This window comes from Coenobita brevimanus, chromosome 97 (genome assembly GCF_032717465.1).
Source record: "Coenobita brevimanus isolate Jiangsu-jjx chromosome 97, ASM3271746v2, whole genome shotgun sequence".
In the NCBI taxonomy this organism is placed as follows: Eukaryota; Metazoa; Arthropoda; class Malacostraca; order Decapoda; family Coenobitidae; genus Coenobita; species Coenobita brevimanus.
The window spans coordinates 11,637,960-11,664,227 of record NC_137050.1 but is presented as its reverse complement, the minus strand read 5'-3'; the positions used below and the strand labels follow the sequence as shown (position 1 = coordinate 11,664,227).

The following is a 26,268-nucleotide window of genomic DNA, read 5'->3' as shown; positions in this document are numbered from 1 at the left end:
ACAGAAGTACTATAATTAATAAAACAGAATACAGGCAAACCCTGGTTTAATGATACAATTGGTTAAGTAAAAACCCATCGCTGGACGAGGTATAATAAATCGGGGACAATTTAACATGTAAAATATAGGGATACGTATTTGAGCCTTAGGTTTCCCCCCCAACAACCCACCCACATGAGTCCAAAAAAAATGTTTAAAGCCAGTCTAAATGGCCCGACAGCTGTAAAAGAAGCTAATCTAAGCCTAACACCTGTAAGTAACTCACAAAATCCAACAAACAAAATCTGAAAATCTTAAAAAATAGGTCAGAAAATCCAAACGGCACTCATCTCTTTCTTCTTGTAGGTCCATGTCCGGTCTTGGTCATCGTCCTTGCTATCCGCCCCCCACCCCCCGAGGCTTGGGGACATGTGATGCTCCCTAGCACTCACTCATCCTCCTCAAAGCCCTCAAACCCCATCTCCAGGGGAGGGTCAGAAGGGAGGGGAAGCCTGGCGAGGTGGGGTGATGGTAGCGGGAGACTGATGCGCTGGCTTTGGGGGTGGCGATAGGTTGTGATGTGATGACTCATGAGGTGGCAGTGGGGTGCAGTGCCCATTGCAAAACTGGGGGTAGGCCTACAGTAGGTGGGGTAGGGTGGTATTTCTACCCCCATCATTAATCTGGGGTATCGCATACAGTAGTATCGTAAATCCGGGTTTGCCTGTACATGCCATGGTAAATATTGATTCATTGCAAACATAGTAAATGATGAAGTATATAGCATATACTATATGCTTATGTTAACTCTATGGCAAGACTGGCCCGGTGAAGAGCAGCGGCAGTGTGACAAGAAAGCTGCATCATCCACTGCTGCAGGTATCAGCTGTGTGCACCATCTCCTTCATGATGCTCAAGATATTTGGAGTTACTTGGTTGGAATAGGCAGGAAGGAATATTTGACAAGCAGAGAAATAAATTAGCTGTAATTTGCAGGCAGAGTGTTGATAAAAAGTGGTAACTTTAGACTGAAGCTTTAATAAGCAGAAAAGCTACAGTAGGTAACTTTAAACTGAAGATTTATTGCAGTAGAAATAGTTCTGACTTCTGATCTGCACTTATAATTTATGAATCCTTAAGACTGAAGTGGTGTACATGTAACTGCAGTTAAGTTCTAGCGGTACTATATGCATTATTTATGGTTTGTATGTACAAGCTGCTGCTGCAAAAGACAGTTCACTTCTCATTAAATTTACATATTTTAGCATTTTCTTACCGGACTGAAAACAGTGAAATTGAAGATTTGTATCCATTTTTCTTTTTTTTCCCACTACCAGTATTCTGTGGACCATATTTCATACAAACTGCACTTTTGTCAGCAGCTTCCATTCTGCAGACTTATGTTAACACAGGACATTATATAAACTTACTGCTCTTTGGAATTTCCTTCAGCATATTAAAATGTCTGGCAGTAGCCACAAGGAAATGCTTTTTGAAGTAAAAGGAGTACAGTACAATGCATAGAGGAAGGGTATACAATCTTATCGCCTTCAGCCCAAGGAGTCTCTCGTAAATGGAATTAGATCATTACCAGTAGCCTGTATAGAAGGGAAAGTCATCATTGTATTGAAGCGGTTAAGAAAATATCTTGTGGTAGGTGGGGGCGCTCACCATCCACTCACTCGATGTACTGCTGCCTAGGACGTCTGCCCTTTCCTTTCTTCCATCCTTCCTCCTTTGTCTTTCCTTCCTTCATTCTTTCATTGTCCTGCCCACAGGTGACTTTCCACTCCCTCTCTGTCTTTCTTTCCTTCATTCTTTCTTCTTCCTTCTGCCTGTGGGTGACTCTACACTGAGTGACAAGCCAAATGGTTTCCTGTACACCATGAAACCATTTACTACGCTGGGTGGTAACCATATAACCAAATTATGGCACCTGGTGGCAAAATGAGTAATTAAGGTGCTCCATTTGGATTGATGTGGTGCAGGTTTATATCCAAGGGATGGTTGGGTTTTATTGCTCATGTAATGCCACTCAGAGAAGGTGAGGCTGGTCACTCTCATCTTAAATGTCAGGACCAACTTGCCTAGTCCTGGGCTTCTATGCTCCTCATGGGGCAACATAGGATTGGATGATGGATGGATGGATGAAGAGAATATCTTTAAGTTTCTCAACAAATAAGCATCTCTTCAATTCCATATCACTGGATTAGAAAATGTTATTGCATGCTGTTTTACACATGCACTGAATTTCTCCTTTTGTTTTGTTGAAGAGGGAATAGAGCATGTCAGAAAGTATTTGCATTAGTGTTATATTTCAGCTTGTATTACCTGAAATATGCAGATACCATCATTGTTGGACGCTAGATTGAATTACTGCTATTTTCCTCATTCTTCACTTTTGAACAAGCTGCCATTATCCCATTAAGTGGTATAAGTATGTTAGTCTGAACTGCTGTTGCACTTTAAATAGTTCGTAAACATATGGACTGATGAGTACCAATGGGGAGGGGCAAGATGTAAACACCTGAATTAAGCACCTTCAGGGACAGGGCAAGCAAATTGTGGACCAACAGTGATTGAAGGAATTACAAGAGGCAGACAACTAAATGGAGCTCCAGAAATGTAGAAAAAATATGAAAGAAAAAACAACGAACAAGCAGCAGAACCTTAAAGACCTGCTATTTTACCTCTGCACAATATTTCAAGTTCCAACTCAATCTGCCCATCAGATCTGACTTCTGTTTGTCTGAGGTCAGTGTGAGTGAAAGTGGAGGAAGAAGGGACTGTAGCCAGTGCAGTAGAGAGTTTGGCAGTGTACCATCCCCATGTTGGTACCTGCGATCATCTCAGTGCTTGAAGTATCAGTTTCTGTGGTTGCCTGTACAACAACAGATAACTCCCTGATGATTAGAATATTCCACACTACTACAAATCCATACTTCTTTGTTGCAGAGTAAATTCCCTTAGATTATAGCTGACTATAGCAGCATGTAGTGAACTTGTACCTGCACTGTGTTTTATATTACTGTATAACCTGTCTCCCAAAATTATTTCAGACCAAGCAATAAATTGCACACATCACAAAAACTATAGTGCTTGAAATAAGTATCTTCAGTGTATTTTCACCAGAAGAGTCCTCTTAGTAAAACTGAGACCCAGACATAGGTAGTTTCTTCAAGTCAAATTAGTGAGTTGTGAGCTTTCTGGATGCTTATTACACACCGTAGAGTATTATGCTATCCAGTGAATATATTATTTTAGTGTTGTAACTGTATTTACTTTTCACTGCAGTTGATGTGTGTAGAATCTTGGTACTGTATTACTGTTTTTTTTTTTTCTACAATACCTGCAGCAGTGTTAGTATCACTTGATTATTGATCAAACAGTACTGTACCTGGTATGAATATGTGTACTGTACATGTATGGGTCATATATATATATATATGTGGTATGTGGGGACACTCACCATCCACTCAATCAGTGTAGTGCTGCTCTCCTCCTCTTCATACTTCCATCCTCTTCTGTCTTCTTTCCTTCATTCTTTCCTCGTCCTTCTGCCTACGGGTGACTTTACACTCCCTCTTCCGTCTTTCTTTCCTTCATTCTTTCCTCTTTCTTCTGTCTGTGGGTGATTCTACACTAAGTTGCAAGCCAAATGGTTTCCTGTACACCAGGAAACCATTTACTACACTGGGTGGTAACCATGTAACCAAATTTTGGCTCCTGGTGGGTTAGGGGGTAATTATTCCACTTCAGTCGGATTGAGCCGGTAAAGGTTTATATCCAAGGGGTGGTTGGAATTTATTGCTCACATAATGCCACTAAAGGATGAGTGAGGCTGGTCACTCTCATCTTAAATGTCAGGACCAACTGCCTAGCCCTGGGCTCCTACACTTCTCATGAAGCACCGCAGGATTGGATGATGGATGGATGGATATATATATATACTGTATATATATATATATATATATATATATATATATATATATAATATAATATAATATAATATATATATGGTGCGTGGAAGGAAGACAAGACGGAGGGGGGTGCAAGGAACAGCGTGGTGGACTGAAGAGGTGAAACAGGCTGTGGCTCAAAAGAAGAAAGCATACAATGAATGGATGAGAAATAGGGGCGTGGAAGAAGTTGAGAGGCGGAAGAGAGAGTTATATGTAGAAAGAGAGAGGTGAAAAGATTAGTAAGAGAAAGAAGAGAGTGGATGAGGAATTTGGAAGGAATTTGAGTGTAAAGTGGAGGGACTGTAAGAAAATGTTCTGGAAAGAGGTGAAAAGAGTAAGACAGGGTGGAAGTGAAGTTAGCGGGGGAGTGAAAGATAAAAATGGTAGATTACTAGTGGAGAAGGGAGAAAAAGTGAGCAGATGGAGAGAACACTTTAAGGAATTGTTGAACGTGGAGGATGGAAGTAATGCGAGTATAAGTGGCTGGGGAATGGCTGGGAGAAGGAGGGAGGTGAGAAGACAGGAAGAAATCAGTAGGATAGAAGTTGTGGAAGCAATGAAGAAAGTTAAATCGGGGAAAGCCCCAGGAATTGATGGAGTGTGTGGTGAAATGCTGAAGCATGGGGGAGAGATAGTAGTAGAATGGATGTGGAAGATGTGCAGATTGGCCTGGGAGGAAGGTAGGGTCCCAGAGGATTGGAAGTCAGGTATAATTATTCCCATGTATAAAGGAAAAGGGGAAAAGATGTGTGTGGTAATCATAGGGGCATTTGTCTTCTTAGTATAATAGGAAAAGTGTATGGTAGGATACTTATTGACAGAGAAAGAACAGAGAAATTAGTTGGAGAAGAACAGGGAGGCTTTAGGAAGGGAAGAGGTTGTGTAGATCAGATATTCATTCTTAGATCTTTAGTGGAAAAGTTTCTAGAGAAGGGAAAGAAGTTGTATGCAGCTTTCATGGATTTGGAGAAAGCATATGACAAGGTGGATAGACAAGGATTGTGGAAAGTGTTAAGAATATATGGAGTAGATGGGAAGTTGTTGAATGCTGTGAAGAGTATGTACGATGGTGCGAAGGCTGCAGTGCGTGTGGATGGTGAACTAAGTGAATTTTTCTCTTTGAAAGTTGGTTTGAAACAGGGATGTGTCATGTCTCCATGGTTGTTCAATCTGTACATGGTTGGGGTAATAAAAGTGGTACAAGGTAGAGTAGTGGATGTTGGAGTGGCCCTGGTGAGAGAGGGTAGTGTTTGGAAACTCCCTGTACTGTTGTTTGCAGATGATACTGTGTTGTTGAGTGAAGACGAAGGGGAGCTGCAAGGCTTGGTGGATGAGTTTGGGAGAGTGTGTAAGAAACAGAATCTAAAGGTGAATGTAGGGAAGAGTAAAGTGGTGGTCTTTGAGAGATGTGAAGTCAGTGAATGTACAGCGAGGTTGGATGGTGAGGAATTGGAAAATGTGAGTACGTTTAAGTACTTGGGTAGTGTGATGAGTAAGGATGGAGGTTTGGAGGGTGAAGTGCTTGAAAGGGTACAGCAGGGAAGAAAGGTTGCTGGTTCTTTGAAAGCAGTGATAAGAAACAGGGAAGTGAGCATGGAAGTGAAAAAGTTACTACATGACAGTATTGTGATACCAACTCTAACGTACGGAAGTGAAGCTTGGACGTTGTTGGAAGGACACAAGTCAAGAGTGAGAGCAGTGGAAATGAGTTATTTAAGAGGAGCCTGTGGAGTCACATGGAGGGACAGGCTGACGAATGAGGATATAAAGGAGCGTTGTGGAGTTGATGTGGATGTGATAGGAAGCGTTATGAGGAACATACTGAGGTGGATGACCATGTGGAGAGGATGGAGGGTGAAAGACTGACGAAGAGAGTGTATGTGAGTGAGGTGGAGGGGGGAAGAGGGAGGGGGAGGCCAAGGATGAGATGGAGGGATGGGGTGGAGAGGTATATGAGAGAGGGGGGTGTGAGTTGGGAGCAGGGCAGTGAAATGGCGGGGGACAGGGCGACTTGGAGGCGATTTGTTTGTGGCCACCCCAAACGGGATTGAGGTGTCTGGCAATAGATAGATAGAAAGTATATATATATATATATATATATATATATATATATATATATATATATATATACAGTATATGTATTTATATTCTCTGTCTTTCTTTCCCTCATTCTTCCCTTGTCCTTCTGCCTACAGGTGACCTTACACTCCCTCTTCTGTCTTTCTTTTTTTCCTCTTCCTTCTGCCTGTGGGTGGCTCTACACTGAGTGACAAGCCAAATGGTTTCCTGTACACCAGGAAACCATTTACTACGTTGGGTGGTAACCATATAACCAAATTTTGGCCCCTAGTGTTTTAGTGGGTAATTTTTCCGCTCCAATCAGATTGAGCCGGTGGAGGTTTGTATCCGGGAGGTGGTTGGGGTTTATTGCTCATGTAATGCCACTCGGGGATGAGTGAGGCTGGTCACTCATATATATATATATGAATATATATTCATTCATTGCCAGACGCCATGTATCCCAAACGGGATGGCCAAGGGCTTAGAGTTAATTGTTTTACAGGGAGGGGCACTAATCCTCCACCAACCCCACTTGACACGTAGGGAGAATGAGCCAGCAGCATCTGGTGTTCCCAGGCGGTCACCCATCCAAGTACTAACCAGACTCAACGTTGCTTTATATATATATATATATATATATATATATATATATATATATATATATATATATATATATATATATATATATATATATATATATGAATATATATATATATATATATATATGAATATATATATATATATATATATATATATATATATATATATATATATCTATATATATCTATATCTATCTATCTATATATATATATATATATATATATATATATACAGTGGGGCACCAATTTTCGCGCCTAATTGGGTCCAAAAAAAATGCGCGAAAGTGGAATTAGCGAAAGTTGGGGCATTGTCTTTATGGCAAAAAGGCTAATTGGTTCCCGGTTATCCTAAAGTAACATCAGATTTTCATTTTCACTTGCAATACAGTACATCAAATCACTATTGTACATTGCATTGTGAGATACAAACAATAAAAACTCAACTATCTTCCTTTTCATTTCATTATTATACTGCCGTTTCTTCACTCCAACACGATACTTTCTTTTAGCCTTGGCCTTTCCTCCTGACTTTGAATGTCCTGGCCACTTTTTATCACCACCACTGCCTCCCGGCCCTCCCCCCACACCACCAGGCTCTCCCCCCACACCACCAGGCCCTTTCCCTACACTACCAGGTATAGTAGAGGCCATTGAACTGTGAGAATCCAACACAATGGAGCTAGCACGCTCGTACACAATGGCGGGAATGGGTGGACAGAGTGTTGACATGACGTCATTCAAGATGGCGGTGGGTTGCGGGCGGGCGGTGCAGGAAATTCAAAGTTCAAAATATTGTCCCAAACCCAAAATTTGTGCGTGAAAATCGATTTTTTTCAAGCGAAAGTGGAAGTTAGGGAATATTTGGTGCATGCCGCGAAAGTGGATTCCGCGAATCCTGCTGTAGCGAAAGTTGGTGCCCTACTGTATATACTGTATATATATATATATATATATATATACACCGCTACCACAGATTAACTTAGGACCTCACCCCACATGGTATTTGAAAACAGAAATCATTGTATATCACAATGTTTGTTCATGAAATGCCGTTCATTAATATGAAATCATGTTTCCCTTGTTTTTCAGGACCAGTTGGATGCGTTCTGGCATGGAATCACTTAGATCTCTAAAGTAATCTGAGGACATTTCTTTGCACCAAACATTTGTCAGTTCAGTCTTGAGGTTGTCCAGATTGGGTGTCTTCTTCTCTGCCATGATTTTCTTCATCTTTGGCCAGCAGTTGTCTATCGGATTTAGATCTGGACTGTTTCCAGGCCAGTCGAGGACCTCAATCCGATTATCCTAAAGCCATTTTGTCACTTTTCTTGACTTGTGACATGGAGCTGAATCGTACATGAAAAAGTCGTGCCTATGAGTAGCCAAAAAGTTTAACAAATGATCTTTCAGAACTTGAATGTACTGGCCACCATTCATCATCAAGTTCATAGGGAGAAAGTAGAGACCTCCCCTTTCCATTTCACCTGAGAAACATCCCCATACCATTACTGATTGTGGGTGCTTAACAGTCGGCACAGTGTAAGCAGGGTCTTATCAACTACGGGAGGCAGGGCGACGAACCTTGGCAGAGCACACCTGAAACACTTGAAATGTGCTTTCATCGGAAAACAACTTTTCTCCACTCATCCGATGTCCATTATGCATACTTCTTGGCAAACTGAATGCGCTGCTTCTTCATGCGGTCAGTGAGAAGCGGTTTATTGGCCAGGCAAACCCAGCTTCCTCTACAAGCGGTGTTAGATAGTTTGAATTGAGACATCTTGTAACAGTTGGGGATGCATTCTCTTCAATTCTGCTGCTGTCAGTCAAGGATTCTTGATTACTTCCCTCTTCAGAAGCGTATCTGTACCTCTGGAAGTCATTCTATTCATTCCATCGCCATGCTTGTGCTCGGGTACGACATCAGGTGGCAGGCTGCGCGCTGCAGCAAGAATCTTCATGATGGTCGACTTTGTGCATCCAGTATGTTCATAAATCGTGTTGATAGGGACATTATCCTGCCTCCGTGCAATGATATGGACCCTCTCATCCCTTAAGCAGCCCTTTCCAGGCATGATAACTCTGTCTATCTATCTATTGCCAGACGCCTCAATCCCATTTGGGGTGGCCACAAACAAATCGCCTCCACGTCGTCCTGTCCCCCGCCATTTCACTGCCCTGCTCCCAACTCACACCCCCCTCTTTCATATACCTCTCCACCCCATCCCTCCATCTCATCCTCAGCCTCCCCCTCCCTCTTCCCCCCTCCACCTCACTCATATACACTCTCTTCGTCAGTCTTTCACCCTTCATCCTCTCCACATGGCCAAACCGCCTCAGTGTGTTCCTCATAACACTTCCTATCACATCCACATCCACACCACAGCGCTCCTTTATATCCTCATTCGTCAGCCTGTCTCTCCATGTGACTCCACAGGCTCCTTTTAAATAACTCATTTCCACTGCTCTCACTCTTGACTTGTGTCCTTCCAACAGCGTCCAAGGTTCACTTCCATACGTTAGAGTTGGTATCACAATACTGTCATGTAGTAACTTTTTCACTTCCATGCTCACTTCCCTGTTTCTTATCACTGCTTTCAAAGAACCAGCAACCTTTCTTCCCTGCTGTACCCTTTCAAGCACTTCACCCTCCAAACCTCCATCTTTACTCATCACACTACCCAAGTACTTAAACGTACTCACATTTTCCAATTCCTCACCATCCAACCTCGCTGTACATTCACTGACTTCACCTCTCTCAAAGACCATCACTTTACTTTTCCCTACATTCACCTTTAGATTCCGTTTCTTACACACACTCCCAAACTCATCCACCAAGCCTTGCAGCTCCCCTTCGTCTTCACTCAACAACACAGTATCATCTGCAAACAACAGTACAGGGAGTTTCCAAACACTATCCTCTCTCACCAGGGCCACTCCAACATCCACTACCCTACCTTGTACCTCTTTTATTACCCCATCCATGAACAGATTGAACAACCATGGAGACATGACACATCCCTGTTTCAGCCCAACCTCCAAAGAGAAAAATTTACTTAGTTCATCATCCACACGCACTGCAGCCTTAGCACCATCATATATACTCTTCACAGCATTCAACAACTTTCCATCTACTCCATATAACTCGACTTTAGGAAAATAACAGGGCAAACAGTAATGTATACAAAAAAAAGAGGGAGGTGCAAGCTCGGAGTGACTGGAACATATACTCCCACGCTCGCTTCTGGGCAGCCACTGACGTGGTGAGTGTTTCACCACTTCCCGCCACATCAGAGGAGTTGCCAATTACTTCTTGCCCAAAAAATTCACTTGGTAGAGGTGGAAACACAAAGCAAAGACAGACTATTCTCCCATAGCAATTCTGTGTGTGTAGGTCCTAAGTCAATTTGTAGTGGGTGTATGTATACACACACACACACACACACACACACACACACACAGTATATAGACAGTACCCGTATATGAAATTATCATGCCCTTGTTTTACAATAAGGATGTGTTTGATAAATTATCATATATTGAGTCATTGATAACATTTTGGTGGTAGGTGGTGGTGATCATCATCCACTCACTTGATGTAGTGTTGCCTACTTCTTCCTTCATCATCATTCTTTTTATGAATCTGCCCTCCTCTCATCATATTTCTTTTGTCTTGTTCTTTTTATTACTCCTCTTTCCTTTTCAGGTGGCATTACCTTGAGTAACAAGCCTAATGGTTTCCCCCAAACCAGGAAGCCATTTGCAACACTGGGTGTTAACCATATAACCAACCCACATGTGTTTCCTACATGTCAACAAATAGGTTGGTGGAGGGTTAGTGCCCCTCCCCGTAATACAACTAACTCAAAGACAAATCGCCACCCCTTATGGAATTATGGCATCTGGCTATAGATAGAGAGATATATATAACTTGGGTTTAATGGGGGATTTATTTTTGGCCAAGAGTCACTCACTCATCAAAGTCAAAAGTCTCCAACCCACTTGAACTGGTCATTATTTCACTTGGTTGCTTTTCACTTGCTGCTAACTGTCAGAAAAAATCTGAAAATTTGTTTGCAGCACACCCAACCTGGCAGTTGTTTCACTTCGCTGCATTTCACTTGCTGCTTGAAGTCCAACTCTTTACTATTGTTCCATCACTGACACTAGCACACCCAGTACTTGATGGAATTCAAAGGCCATCTTGGAACAAACAAATGACTTTCATCTTTTGTGTCGCTGATTGTCAAGGTGAAAACAGTGATCCCACATTGACCAGTGAGGCTGTATATAATCATAATGACTGTATAAGCAAAAATGTGATCGTATATCAAAAAAATAGGTCCTGAGTTTATAATCACCTTATAAGTGATTTATCATCTAATGGTTCATATATACAGTATATATAGTTTCATGTCTACCATGGTCTGTTCTTACTGTATGTCTTCTCTTTATCTACATGTAATTCTGTATCCCTAATTTATTCTTGTCATCCAAATACTTTTCTACAGTATGTACAATATATGTTCTTTCAGTCAAAGAGCCAGTCATTTGAGAATTGCTAAGGATATATGTATGGTCATTTGTAATTATTTAGTGCTAGTTTTCATAATTTTGGAAATCTCATGGAAACACTCAAGAACAGTTGTGAAAGTACATTTAAGTTCAGTGGCTAATTATAATATATTTCCATACAGGAGGCTGAAGGCATGATGGAGACTGGTGACAGCACAACTGGGGGGACAGTGGTAGGTCTGATGAGGCAGTTGGCCCACACTCAGGAGGAGCTGGAGAAGGTCAAGGTATATCACACTCTTTTTGTTTATACCTTAGTAACCATTGAGGTTTCCTCCTCACCCAGTGGATGTTGGCTCACCTTGATAGCCTACTGCTACTTCACCGTCTCTAAGTATTGGTGCTTGTGTCTTTTCTTACTGCTATAGGTTCCATATCTGTGTGGTTACTGTATGAAGAACTTAATTGTCCCTGAGTGCTGGCTTTCATGTTTGTGGCTATTGGTTTGAGTATTTCCACATCCAATGGGCACTGTTTTTGGTGCTTTCAGTGTCTTGGGTTACTGCTCAAGATATTCATGCTTAATTTCTTGAGCTGTGTTTCTCCTTGTCCTAGGATTATTGGATGGTTTTAGGGTTTGAACTGCTTCATTATGATGACATATTTGCAGCTCAACTCAGGCCACCACCAGGTGATTTTATATTCAAGTGAGGAAGGATTTCTAATAATGAAGGGGTTAATGGAGGTTATAACTAACACCTAAGTTTAAAATAGTTCTCATAAACTAAAATCATCAGGCAATGGCAGATATTAAAAAGAAAATTATGCTCTTTGGCTGATGAGGTTCAAGTTTTTTCTATGTTTCTGGGTAGTGTTCCAGTTTTAGGCCTATATATATTTCTTGATTTCATTGTTCCAGTACTCATCTGTGTCCCTAGGTTATTGGATGCTTTCGTCACCTTTCCGGAGTCCTTCTCTTCTAGAGCACCATTCATATCTCTTCAGCATCCCTAGCTTCCAAATTAATACAGTTTGGTAGTTCATTAAATGTCCCAACAGTTTTTGCAGTGATTTAAGTCCCATCATTGTTACAGACTACTCTTTTTACTTTTGGGGAAACCTAAGGATAGAAACTATGTCCATCTACCCCTTCTGTCCTTCAGTTCTGCTGTAGGTGACTGAATTCTGCTGTAGGTACATTTACTATTCCTTGGTACAACTGTAGGTGCCCTCATTATCATTGGGAACTACTATACAGTAGGTGTCTGCACTGTGAGTACTATTGTTGTTGCCCTCACTGTCTCCAGGTACTGCAACAGTATAAGTGCCCTTACTGTTCATGGTTACTGCTGTAGGTGCCCACTGTCAATGAGTACAGTGGCCTCGCATCCAGTACAGTAATTAGATCATACGACACTGCTGTACTGAACTAATTCCATTTTGGACAAATACTGGTAATAAACTATCTATATATTCTATCTATTGCCAGACGCCACAATCCCGTAATGGGTGGCCATTTGACTTTGAGTTATTTGTTTTACGGGGAGGGGCACTAACCCTCCACCAACCCACTTGTTGACACGTAGGGAGCACGTATGGTTTGGTTATATGGTTACCACCCAGCGCTGTAAATGGTTTCCTAGCTTACAGGAAACCATTAGGCTTGTCACTCAGTGTAAAGCCACCTGTAAAGGAAAGAAAAGCAATAAGAAGTGACAGGAAAGATGGGAGAAATAGGAAGAGAGGAGGCCAGGCACAGAAAAAGAATGATAAAGGTTAAGGAAGAAGTAGGCAGCACTACATCAAGTGCCTTATGGGAAAATTATTTGGATCGGACAAGGCTCAGATTTAATGCACAAGAATCCCTAACATGTTGTAAACTGTGATCGTCAAGCACACAATATTGCAGTTTACCATGATGAATAAAGGAAGGTAGCCAAAAAAAAAAAAAAAAAAAAAAATGTGTCCAACATGCTGTCATGGTATTAGCATGCCGGCGAGCTTAAGAAAACTGACAGTCATTGACATCACATCTCCCCCCCCCCCCAGTGCATGCTGTCATTGGTTGTGGCACCTCTCAGCTTCCCAGAATAATGGATTCTCCCCCACCCACCCCCCAGAAAAGAAGATTTCATGCACATCTCTGTCAGCACTGTACTAAATTCAGTTTTCCATACTTAACTTTATTAAGTATTCTCATTGTCCATGAATATTACTGTAGGTGTCCACAGTCCCTGGGTACTACTGTAGATGCTGTAACTGTCTCTTGGTACTAATGCAGGTACTCTCACTGTCCCTTGGTACTGTTATGCTCTATTGTTGTGCCCTAATTGTCCCTGAGTATTAATGTAGGTGCCCACACTATCCAAGGGTACTGTTGCAGGTGTTCACATTGTCTCTGGTTTCTACTGTAGGTGCCTACATTGCCTCTGGGTGCAGCTAATGTTCTTTAGTACAATATATTGACGTCCATCCTTTTTCCCCACTTGAATTTTTAGAAGCTTAGCTCTCTGTGATGTATCCTCATCCTTTGTGGGTATTCCTTGTTGTTTGTCCCACTTGCCATCGTTTGTCTATTCCTTGTTTCTAACTGCAAGATAAGTTGCTGCCCTCATTGCTGTTGCAGTAATGTAGATAACTGTTTGCTGCCTGTTGAATTAGTTATGTTTATTTTTAGTGTTAGTGTGGTGTATTATTCAGTTAGAAGTATCCAGGTTATGTTGTCTGTATTTTAAGTTTATTTCGGTCTTTGATATGTTACAAAGCAGCAGTTGCACATTCCTTTGGAGGTTATGCACAACACTTTTAACCTAGATAAGTATTGAGTCATCATGTGTATGAAGATGTAAAGGAAACTATCGAGTGCTGGAAGCATCAAGCAAAAGGTACACCACTCAGGAAATGCTTTAAACCATCCTGACACAGTCAGAGTTGAAGTGAATAGTGCTGAAACTTCACTGTTCTATATAGTAGAAAAGAAAAAGGGGGGTGGGGGGAAACTGCCCTGAGTTTCAGAAAATCAGAAGTGACTGTGAATGGTAGGTGGTGGTAGAGACATGAGCCCAGTGCTTCTGCTCACAAAGCACCAACCACCAGTCTTGTTGTGGCACCTGTAGTAGGGTGCAGGTGCTCACTACACTGTTTTCTAGTGTTTCTCATGTGAGCATCCATTTAGTATTGTGCTTTCCATGAATATACAATGCCCTTCAGCATCGCATGGTGAATTCTCTCGATCCTTGGGAATTTGTGTTATATTGCATACATATTCATGACCCACAGCTTGCATTTCTCTAAAATATTTGTGTCAACATGCAACTTCCAGCCTAGGACTTAGTTGCACCTTGGGCTCCCAGACTTCCTGCGTCCACAGCTGTCCCCCTTGTTGAGGTCTTATGCATTTTGTGGGTCACAAAACAGAGGCAACCCCATCCCGCACAGATATCTGATGCCAGCATTTACTGAAATTGCCAGATAGACAACAGATCTGTTGGATGCCAGGCTACCTTCACATATTCTTGTACTACCTTTCTCTTCACAACCAGATGGCTGACAAAGCCCCCCATGAAGGCATTTGTATTCTTCCCATCCCACCTTCTCAAGGGTTCGATTCAAGATCCTGGTAGCATTGAGACTCCATGAAAACAGAGGGTCATCATACCCAAGTTAAGACACCCAGAATCACCTCCAGGAGAAGTAGCATTGCTTACAGTTTATTCAGCTGTGGGACTCACTAGGAACCTTCCCAGGACTCTCATGATTGTGGGGAGAAACATGAGCCTGCTTGCTCAGCAAGGAAAAGATCTACAACCCAGAAAATTGAATTCTGTAGCCCCTGGTATTCAGCTGTTCTCAGACTTCTCAAGGACTGCAGGTGCAGGAGCTCTGTACAGGCTCACCTGCCATGAGACTAATGGTATGAAATAAAGAATGATGGTGACCTGGTGGTTGGTGACCACACTAAAAGCACATCAACATAAAAACTCCTGATTCATTCCCAACTTTTTAGGTCTCCTGAGTGCCTTTTGACATCACTTCTCCAGCAGTGTCATGAAAAGAGAGAGATTTTGGAGGGTTTCCAGTCCAAAAAATCCTGTAAAGATATCCTGATACCTCACTTCCATCAAGTCTCCCAACCTCAAACAGCTGTAATTCAGCTGATGGGATAGTCATATCTTCCTCCTCCTAGTGTTAGGCCCTGGTCATGAAGACAAATCCCCTGACCGAACAACAAAGACTACACTGCAGGGAATGTAATCTAATCATCATCATCATCATCTAATCCTGTGTTGCCCCATGAGGAGCATAGGAGCCCAGGGCTAGGCAAGTTGGTCCTGGCATTTAAGGTGAGAGTGACCAGCCTCACTCATTCCTGAGTGCCATTATTTGGGCAATAAACCCCAACCACCCCTTGGATACATAATAAAAAAATAATAATAATGATGACATCTAGGGTTGGTGGCGGTACTGTCAAAGACGAGGGAGAGTGGCCATGTGCAGTTTGCCACAAGGGCGTGGGAAGTAATTCCATCTTGTGCGGTGTGTGTGATAAATGGGTGCATAAGAAATGTAGTGGTATCAGAGGTAGACTGCGAGATAATGCTGATTTTATGTGTACGGCGTGCCGGGGTGAGCAGGTGGAGATCGTCAGACGTGAAAGGATTGAACTTGCTGGTGAATCTCTTGAGTGTGTGGAAGAGTTTTGTTATTTGGGAGACATGTTGTGTGCTGGAGGTGGGGCTGGAGCTAGCTCTGTGGCTAGGGTGAGAAGTGGTTGGAAGAAGTTCAGGGAGCTCTTGCCTCTCCTGACATTGAGAGGGCTCTCCCTACGTGCTAAGGGGTCTTTGTATGCAGCGTGTGTTAGGAGTGTAATGCTGTATGGCAGTGAGACCTGGGCAGTGAAGGAGGAAGACATTCGCCGGCTCAGACGTACAGAAATGACAATGATTAGGTGGATGTGCAGTGCGTCCCTGCGTCCAAGGCCTGGAGGGGCTGGGTTTACAATGGAAGAGTTGAGAGGTAGGATGGGACTGGAGTGTATTGGTGTTGTGATGAGGAGAGGTAGATTGAGGTGGTCTGGACATGTGGAGAGGATGGGGGATGATAGTTGGGTGAGGAAGGTGAGAAGTGTTAATATTGGGGGTGGGGTTATGAGGGGTAGACCGAGAAAGACATGGGACGAGGTCATTAAGTGTGACCTTAGGGTTAAGGGACTGAACAGGGAGGCTGCAATGGATCGTGCAGCGTGGAGAGCCGCCATTAGGTGACCAAGGCCGACACATGCAAGCATGTTGGAGCCTTTAAAAACAAAACGAAAACCAAACGAATAATACATCCATCCATCATCCAATCCTACGTTCAGTCAGTAGAGAGGTGGCCTGCAGTCCTAACGGACCCAGGTTCAAATCTCCACTGGTGCAGGGAACAGTTTAAAGATTTGAATTAAAAAAAGAAAAAAGTAGACTTTACCATTCTACCAGAAAACCCGCTGACATGTAAAAATACCCCTGCTAACACCGATACACCAGTCCTGTACGAGACAGCCCTAGCATGTATTCAGTATGGACGTTGGGTGTTAGCGTCAAAGTGGTGACACGTAGAGGTGTATGGTATGTAGGGGAACTACTGGGCCTTGAGAGCAGGCTGTGAAGCTTATGGCCAGAGTCGGACACATAAAAAAAAGGAAAAAAATGTGTTGTCTCATGAGGAGTGTAGGAGCCTGGGATGCAAGTTGGTCCTGACATTGAAGATGAGAGTGACCAGCCTCACTCATCCCTGAGTGGCATTACATGAGCAGTAAACCCCAGCCATCCCTTGGATATAAACCTGCACCAGCGCAATCCAATTGGAGCACCATAATTACTAACTAAACCACCAGGTGCCATAATTTGGGTATATATTTACCACCCAGTGTAGTAAATGGTTTCTTGGTGTACAGGAAACCATTTGGCTTGTAACTCAGTATAAAGTCACCCATAGGCAGGAGGAGGAGGAAAGAATGAAGGAAAGAAAGAAAGAGAAGAGGAAGGAAGGAAGAGAGGAAAGGGCAGACATGAAAAGCAGCACTGCATCAAGTGAGTGGATGATGAGCACCCCCACCTACCACACTAATCACAATAATAATACAGTGGTAATAATATTTACTACTTACTGCCTTTCAGCAGTTAGGTATACACATAGTACTTTCCCCTCACTCCCACTCTCCAAGTCTTAACCTAACTAAAGAGGACAAGGATACCAGCAGAGTTTCGGTCAGAGTATCACATAATGTACACATTTGAGGATTGGCTGGCAGAAGTTATCAGCCATTCTAGCACCATGTATCCGGGCAGTTAAGCCAGACAACGATACTTCCAAACTTCTTGAGTCTTTCAAACATGCTGCCTCACTCAACTAGAGGATATGAAACTGAAAAACTCTGATATCTCTAGCGGCACAAAATCTTTGGAATATTGAATGACTTGAAGGTAGTCCTCAGAGATGCTATGGTGGAGCACCTCCTGCCATACCACAGTGAACCTAAGGGGCCCCTCAGTACTCCCCAGAGTACTGAGCAAATTGGCAGGTTTTAAAAGAAAACCCCCTGTTTGCAAGCCCTAGAAATGTAGCTTTTTGTGGCTAGGATTCATGCCAAGCCTGGCTTGTTGCTAGGGTTCATGCCAAGCCTACCTTGTGGCCTTGGGTGACTAGATTTGCTCAGCAGAACAAAAACTTTGATATGAGAAACATCAGCGGGAAGGCACTTCATTTGTGTAACTACCTCATGTTAGCCCATGAATACTTACAGTACAGTACTCTGCTGGGCAGTGTCTATCATTTGTAACCACCTCCTGTTAGGCTATGAACACACAGAGTCCAGTATGCCACGGTGTCTAGCACCCTTGGCCATGTTTGCCAACAGATATCCATTTTCTTGACCTACAATCCACAGGTAGGTAGGTATGAGGAAGTATTGAAGGAAGATGAGAGGACAGACAGTCCATAAGAGCTGTGTGAGGTGCTACATCCCTAGGGCTCGCAAATAGAGAGTTATGTTCTAAAACTCGCCCAATTTATGAGTCCCATCGGGGTGTAACAACTTGTAGCGATGAATACCCACCTGTATGAGGTGGTTCATTGGGACTTGGATAATTGACCATATGATTTTATTTTATTTATTTATTTTTTTCAGTATAAACTTACGCCCCCACCCCATCTGGCAATCTGTAAATCTCTCTAACCTTACATACAGGAGTGTATTAAGAAAAGACTGTATCCTTGGATACAGGAAAATTAAAGAAATATTGTGTTATAGGATAAAATATGCAATCTGTTGGTGGATTTAAAATCCTAAATAGAATGATTAATGATGAAGTAGCTGTAAATCTCACCCAGTAGTTTTTATTATTCATTAACTTTTATCATAAGCAAAGCACTTCTAATATAATACAAAATTTGGATATGTTTCATTTCATTTTGTTTTGTTTATAAAGGCCCCAATATGCATGCATGCATTGGCCTTGGTCACTTAACCCGCGGCATCCCGTCGACGTGAATTAACGTCCACACATTTTGTCACTGCCAATCCCGTTGACGTACATAAACATGAATCAATTGCAAGGTCCCTAATTTGCACAATTTTCAATTTTCGCGAGTGATTTTTGGCACGTATACACGGGACACCTTCCTCTACAAGATTCCAGGCAGGGACAATGCCTTACCCAGCATGACCTCCTCCCCCCCCCTGCATGCCCTTTTCTCAGCAATTCACCTGTTATCAGTGACGTGGGCAGTAAAGCCATGTCATGCCATGGTACGAAATTCAGGGCCAGAGTGATTCCCCAATCGATGACAATGTGGAGGACAAACATTAGAGGAAGAAACAGTCAGAAATGATGATCAGGTAATGTGGCAAAAAAAGGTCAGGAATGGTGATGAGTTAGTGAGTGAAACAATGCTTATAATGCCTATATTACCGTTTGAAAACCAATATACTCTCGTACTACATATAAATTCATACCAAATAAATAAATAAATACCGTTTATGAGTGGTGTGGAATAGTTATCCTCCCATAGAACTCGTTTTCTTTGCAGCCAGCCTGATAGAAAACCCTGTAAGGTAAGGAGGTACTCCTACCTGGATCGAGTATTTTAAACCTCAGGTGAGCGATTTCTCTATGAATTTTCGATGTTTCTCACCAAAAGCGGAGGTTTGAGCCAAAAAAAATTTTTTCCAAAAATGGTCGGGATTGGGGGGAGTCAGTGGTGGAAAAGTGGTTGGGATGGGGTGGGTTAATAGCAGCTCTCCATGCTGTTCAGTCTCTGGCAGCCTCCCTATTCAGTCCTTTATCCCTGAGGTCACACTCTGTAACTGCACCCCAAGAATTTTTTGGCCTGCCTCTCCTAGCCCCACCCCCAGCATTAATACTTCTCACCTTCTGCACTCAGTTGCCATCCCCCATCCTTTCCACATGCCCAAATCATCTCAGTCTACTGTCCTTATCACAGCACCAATACACTCCAGTCCCATCCTTCCTCTTAACTCTTCAATCATATACCTGCCCCCCCCCCCCCAGGCCAAGGACGTACAGTACTGCACATCCACCTAATCACTGTCATTTCTGTATGTTTTGAGCCTGCGAATATCCTCTTCCTTTACTGCCCAGCTCGTACTGCCATATGGCATTACACTCCTAGCTTATGCTGCGTACAAAGATCCATTAGCACAGAGAGAGAGAGAGCCCTCTCAGTGTCAGGAGAGGCAGCATATCCTTGAACTTCTTCCAACCAATCCTCACTCTAGCCACAGAGCTAGCTCCAGCCTCACCTTCAGCACATAACATGTGTCCCAAGTAACAACACTCTTTCACACACTCGAAAGACTGCAGCAAGATCAGTCCTTTCACACCTGACAATCTCCACATGCTCTCCCCGACATTTCGCACACGTGAAATGGGCATTGTCTCACAGTCTACCTCTATTACCACTATATATATTATGCACCCACTTATCACAAACACTGCACAAGATGGAATTACTTCCCATGCCCTTGTGGCAAACATACAAGGCCATTTTCCCCCTTTGACAGTACTGCCACCAACCCTAGATACCATCACTTTTGTTTTGTCTTATTTTATTTTATTTTTTTAATGCAAGGAAGAGGGAACCAAAGGCCAGGAGCCTTCAAATTGTTCCCTCCAAGAAAAAAACAGAAACAAGATAACAGAGATCCAAATTCAAGATCCGTACATTTTGAGATGCCTGGACACACTGTGTTTGAAAGACCGCGGGTCATAGGCAGTAGGAAATACAGACAGAAGACAGTTCCAGAGTTGCATATATGAAGGACTGGAAGTAACGGTTAACTCTTGCATTAGAGAGTTAGACAGAAAAGGGATGAGAGTTTGATGCTAGACGGGTGTTATGAGCCCATCATAGAGGTGGGGGGATGCAAGCAGACAGTTCAGAGGAGCAGTGGCCATTGAAGTAGCAATAGAGATAAAGATGCAACAGTGCAGCAAAGAGACAGAGGTTGAAGGGAGCTAGTAAGAGGAGGAGAGTTAATGAGACGAAAAGCCTTTGACTCCACCTTGTTGAGAAGAGCTGTTTGTGGGGAGCCTCCCACACATGAGAGTTGTACTCTGCACAGGGGCAAATAACCCCGTGTACTAAGTCAGCAGCTGTGCATGGGTAAAGAAGGCATGGAGTCAGCTTAGCACACCTAATCTCCTGGAAGCTGATTTTACATGAGAGAGAATATGTTCTTTCTAAGACAGATCCCAAGGGAATGAAACCCAAAGCATATTTAAAGATGATGCAGGATTAAGCTGAATATTATTAAAAAGTAGAGGGTACTCCTGAAGAAGACATTGTCGGGTGGATAGACGTAAGAACTGAGTTTTTGATGCATTAAAAACAACAAGATTACTTTTACCCCAGTCAGAAATATGAGCCAAGTCAGACATTAGGTGTGTCATAGCCTCATCCAATGTTTGTTGAAGTAACCGCTGAGATGGACGCTGTGGGAAGCAAATGGAAAGGTGAAGGGTGGAGTCATCTGCATATGAGTGGATACGGTTAGATGTACAGCTCAGAAGGTCATTGGTGAGTAAAAGGAAGAGAGTTGGTGATAGGGCAGAGTCCTGAGGAACACCACTGTTGATAGCTCTAGGAGAAGAATGGTGGCTGTCTACAACAGCAGCGATAGAATGACCAGAAAGGAAGCTAGAGATGAAGTCACAGGAAGAAGTATAGAAACCATAAGAGGGCAGTTTGGAAATTAAAGATTTATGCCAGACTCGATTGAAAGCCTTTGAGATGTCAAGTGCAGTGGCAAAGCTTTCACCAAAGTCCCGAAAGGAGGATGACCAGGAGTCTGAAAGGTAGATGAGAAGATCGCCTGTGGACCATTCCTGGTGGAACCCATACTGGTGATCAGAAAGAAGGTTGTGATAGGAAAGATGCTTTAAAAATTTTCTGTTATGATTAGACTCAAAACTTTTCGAAATACAGTACTGCATGTTAAAGCAATTGGACGATAGTTAGAGGGTTGGGAATGGTCACCCTTCTTTGGGAAAGGCTGAATGAGAGCAAACTTCCAGCATGAAGGAAAGGTACAAGTTGATAGACAAAAGGGGAAAGAGTTTACCTAGGCACGGTGTAAGCACAGAAACACAGTTCTTGGGGACAAAAGGAGGGACCCCATCAAGCCCATATGCCTTGTTAGTACTGAGGCCAGTGATGACAGAAAATACATCAGTTGAAGAAATCTTAATGTCAGTCATAAGGAAGTCAGAGGGGGGGAAGTGATGGAGAAACATCACCAAAATCATTGAAGGTGAAACTGGAGGATAAAGTCTGAGTGAAGAGTTCTGCTTTATCAGTAGAAGAAATACCTGTAGAACCATTAAAGTGGAAAAGAGGAGGGAAGGATGATGAGGCAAAGTTGTTAGAAAGATTTCTGGCAAGGTGCCAGAAAGAGCAGGAAGAATCCAATTTAGAGAGTTCAGAGCATTTAGTATGAATGAAAATATTTTTAGCAGCGCGAAGAACAGACTTCGCACGATTCCAGGGAGAAACATAATAGAGATGAGATTCAGGAGTGGGTTGGCTCCAGTACCTTTTGTAGGCCTTCTCCTTGTTGTGGACAGCACTAGAACAAGCATGATTAAACCAAGTTTTTTTTTTTTTTTTTTTTCAAAGGATATGAGAAAGGAATGTATGCTTCCATACACAAGAGAATAACCTTTGTAATGTGCAAGACACACTTAGATGGCTTCCAGCCATGGAAGCAACAATCATTTCAGGGAAAATCAAAGAAGTACTGCCTGAGGGCCTCCCAATCAGCAGCTCCGATATGCCACAATCGACACTTGTTGGTGGGGTCCACAGGCCTTACTGGAGTGATAGGAGAGGTTAAGGTGATAAGGTTGTAACTGAGGGAACCCAATGGAGAGGAAAGATTAACAGCATAAGCTGGAGGATTAGTTTTAAGGAAGAGGTCAAGTATGTTGGAACTCTCTCCTAGGTGGTCAGGGATATGGGTAGGAAGCTGTACAAGCTGCTCTAAGGACAGAAAAGATGTAGACACATTCACCAGGTGGATCAGTGAATGGAGAAATGGATAGGATGTATTCCATCGTAGAAGTGAGATAGTCGGGGAATTTTTCATAGTCAGTAGAATTAGGAGATAAGTAAACAGCACAGATATATTTAGTCTGAGAATGACAGAAAAGCTAAGCCAGAGAGTAGAGAATTCAGAAACTTCCAGTTCAGGAACACAAGATCAAGACTGGTTGTTGTGTACATATACACAACAGCCACCTTTGCTTTGAAATGAGTATAGAGATGGTAGGAGGATACAGAGAACGGTTTGCTATCAATTACCTCAGACAGCTGAGTCTCAGTTAGGAAGAGAAGGTGAGGTTTAGAGGAGGAGAGGTGATGCTTAACAGAAAAAAAGTTTGAGGAAAGGCCACGAATGTTGCAGAAATGGAGAAAATGTGAGTCAGACAGTGGTTCCAGGCATCTCACTGGGTTGTCATCGGGAGAGGGACGGATGGTGGGGCATTTTTGGTCCCCCTCCCCTGGGGCATCCGAGGCTTGGTTATTAGATGCCATTGTTTTGTTAAATTTTGAAGAGGAAGTGAAGTGTGTAATGTGCATGTAGTTTGGTGTTGACAGTAAAAGGAACTTGTACTGGTAAGCATGCTGGCCTACTCTCTGTATTACTGAAACACTGAAAAAGTTCAGCAAAGCGGGAAGGTGGGGCTGATGAAACGGGAGCTGCAGCTCTCCCTGTCATCAGCTTTCCATCCACCTTGGAAGTACTGCCCTGCTGGACTGGTGCTGCAATCTTCTCCCTGCATTTACACCCAAGCCCTCGTACCCGATACCATCTCTCCTCACCCTAAATGTTTCCTTTGCCTCCCTTTCATTCTCTGCGGTCAACACCGAACCATTGATATAAAACATCTCCCATGGGAGTCCGTTTCTGGAGTCACATGAGAGGGCTTCAAGCACTGATAAACATAAAGGAGCTAAAGGGGCTCACGACTGACCTCTACTGCTCACAGACATTCACTGAAAACTCATCACTGTAATGTCCATACATTCTCAACTGGGTGCGAGCACCCTCATACATAGCCATAACCTCTCTATCCAGCCACTCCTAGATCCCAAGCATTCTCATTGCCAGCTTCACCACTTCCCTGGGGACTCTGTCAAAGGCCTTCTCCAATTCAACAAAAAAAAAAAAAAGTACAGATCCCTTTTCTTTATTTTTTTTTTTTCCCTGAAACTGTTGAACAGTGACTATGGCATCAGTGTTCCCTTTGCCTGACATAAACCCAAACTGCATCTCATCAGTACAGTATTCACTCTTTCACTATATCATCTATCCATCCATCATCCAATCCTCTGTCGTCCCATGAGGAGCGTAGGAACCTGGGGATAGGCAAGTTGGTCCTGATATTTAAGATGAGAGTGGCCAGCCTCACTCATCCCTGAGTGGCCTTATGTGAGCAATAAACCCCAACCACCCTGTAGATATAAACCTACACAGGCTTGATCTGATTGGAGCACCTTAATTACTCACTAAACCACTAGGTGCCATAATTTGGTTATCCAGTGTAGTAAATGGTTTCCTGATGTACAGGAAACCGTTTGGCTTGTCACTCAATGTAGAGTTACCCATAGGCAGAAGGAAGAGGAAAGAATGAAGGAAAGAAAGACAAGTGAGGGAGTGTAAAGTCACCTGTAGGCAGAAGAAAGGGGAAAGAATGAAGGAAAGAAGGACAGAAGAGGAAGGAGGAAAGGGCAGAGACCCAAAGCAACAGTACATTGAGTGAGTGGATGGTGAGCGCCCCTACCTACCACTAAATCATACCTTCTAGAAATCTCTCCTTTACCTTCATTATCTGACCCCAAAGTTTTATGCCTCTATAATTTCCACTTTCCAGGGCATTGCCCTTCCTCTTACACATGTACAATCACACTCTTCAGCCAGTCATCTGGGACAAAGACACACTTATATAATTGTATTTATCAAATCAGTAACTAACCACACTCCTTTGTCTCCTGAGGCCTTCAGTATTTCAGCAGTCAACCCAGACACACCCGTCATCTTCCCCAACTGCATCCTGCCTATTGCCCTTCTGACAGTAGCAGGATCAGTCAAAGCCCACGGGCCAAACTCTGGATCTGCTGACTCCAGACCTTCCCGCATGGTTGTACTGTAGTTAGTCAATCTTCCCTTTACCGAACCTCCTTATCATGGGATCAAACAGAAATTTCACTCGTCTAAAGCATTTGTGGAGTGCAGTGCATGCTGCAATATTTTTTATGGCCTCAAATGCAGTAAGACAAGGTTTAGTCTGAGAAATCCATTTTCAAACTTACCCACAGTTTTTCGCCAAAATACTGTATTACTGAATAGTTTGGTTAAGCAGTAACTTTGTTCAGGAGGGTATTTGTCCAGTATGTTATTTATTTATCTGATTTTGTATTTTAATGTAAAGAGAAGCAATTTGGATTTTTTTATGGAGTACAAGCAAGCTCGCCCCTAATGCGAGGGTTTCATTCTAACCGTGGCGCGTTCGGTGCGAAACCGCATAAGTTTTAACCACTCCTTATTTTGCTCCCTAGACCTCCCAAATGTGGTGTTTTGCTGTTATCTGCCATTGGTAATCAATGTGAAGCACTTTAAGTGGTTAGAAGGTTTACTTAAAGTTATAACTTACCAATATAGTACTGCACAGCAAAACTTGAACATACAAATACGTCCAGTCCAGTCCAATAAAGTTTTGGGATTGCCTTTGCTATTGCACCCTTGCATCGCCGTCATTTCCTTAGTCTTCCTTTTCTTTGATAATTTTACTTCTTTTCTTCCATAATTGCGCGATGAACCTTTTCTTTTCTTCTATATCTTGATTTTTTGCAGTTAATAACAGTAGTTCTGCCATTTTCTCTTGTTCATGTCGATATGTTCCTTGCACAAAAGTGTATTTTCTTCTGATGGTTTCGTATGCAGGACATTTAAGTATAAAGTGTTCTTGTGTTTCTTCTGGTTCTCCACATGCCGGGCATGCTGTGTTCTCGTTCTAGTGTCCCTTCTTCCAGTTTAGTTTTATGTGTTTGTTCTGACTTTTATTAGGAGGCTTGAATCCTTCAGTATTATCGAACCATGTTACTTCTTTTATGTTGTGTTTATATTGTCTGTAGAGGGTTAGGGTAGATTTGGAGTTTATTTCCTCTTTCCATTTTAGGGTATCCCAGTCTTTGACCTTTTTTAGTTCATTTTCTGTCTTATCTTTAATTTCTGCTAGGCTAATGTTTACATTGTTTAGGTAGATCTTTAGTTGTTTTATCCACGTGGTTTTTCCTTCTTCATATTGTTTAATAAATATTTCTTTTAAGAGTTTGTTTCCTTCATTTTCTATTATATGTTTTGTTAAGAGTAATTTTGATGTTATGTCTCTTGTTGTGCAGGATGAGGCTCCTATTTCTCCTCTGATGGCGCTAGTTGCCGCATATGATGGTGCTTGTAGTATTCCCTTATATACTGTTCTTGATTTTCTATTTTTTGTAAAGTATATATTTCTTCTTTAGTGAAGCATACTACTTCTGTTGCATAGAGAATTGAGGGTATTGTCAGCCCTTTCCAAAAGGATTTTCCA

At 42.5% G+C, this 26,268-nt stretch overlaps 1 protein-coding gene across 5 annotated transcripts in view; it reads left to right on the top strand.

Annotated features, from left to right (window-relative positions):
* qtc (GRIP domain-containing protein quick-to-court) overlaps positions 1 to 26,268 on the top strand; it is a 180,016-nt gene that overhangs the window by 114,151 nt on the left and 39,597 nt on the right. For all 5 annotated transcript variants that reach the window (XM_080283391.1, XM_080283390.1, XM_080283392.1 and 2 more), the window contains one exon: positions 11,299 to 11,403. In XM_080283391.1, the coding sequence (XP_080139517.1) occupies positions 11,299 to 11,403 (105 nt within the window). The remainder of the gene's footprint in view (positions 1 to 11,298; positions 11,404 to 26,268) is intronic.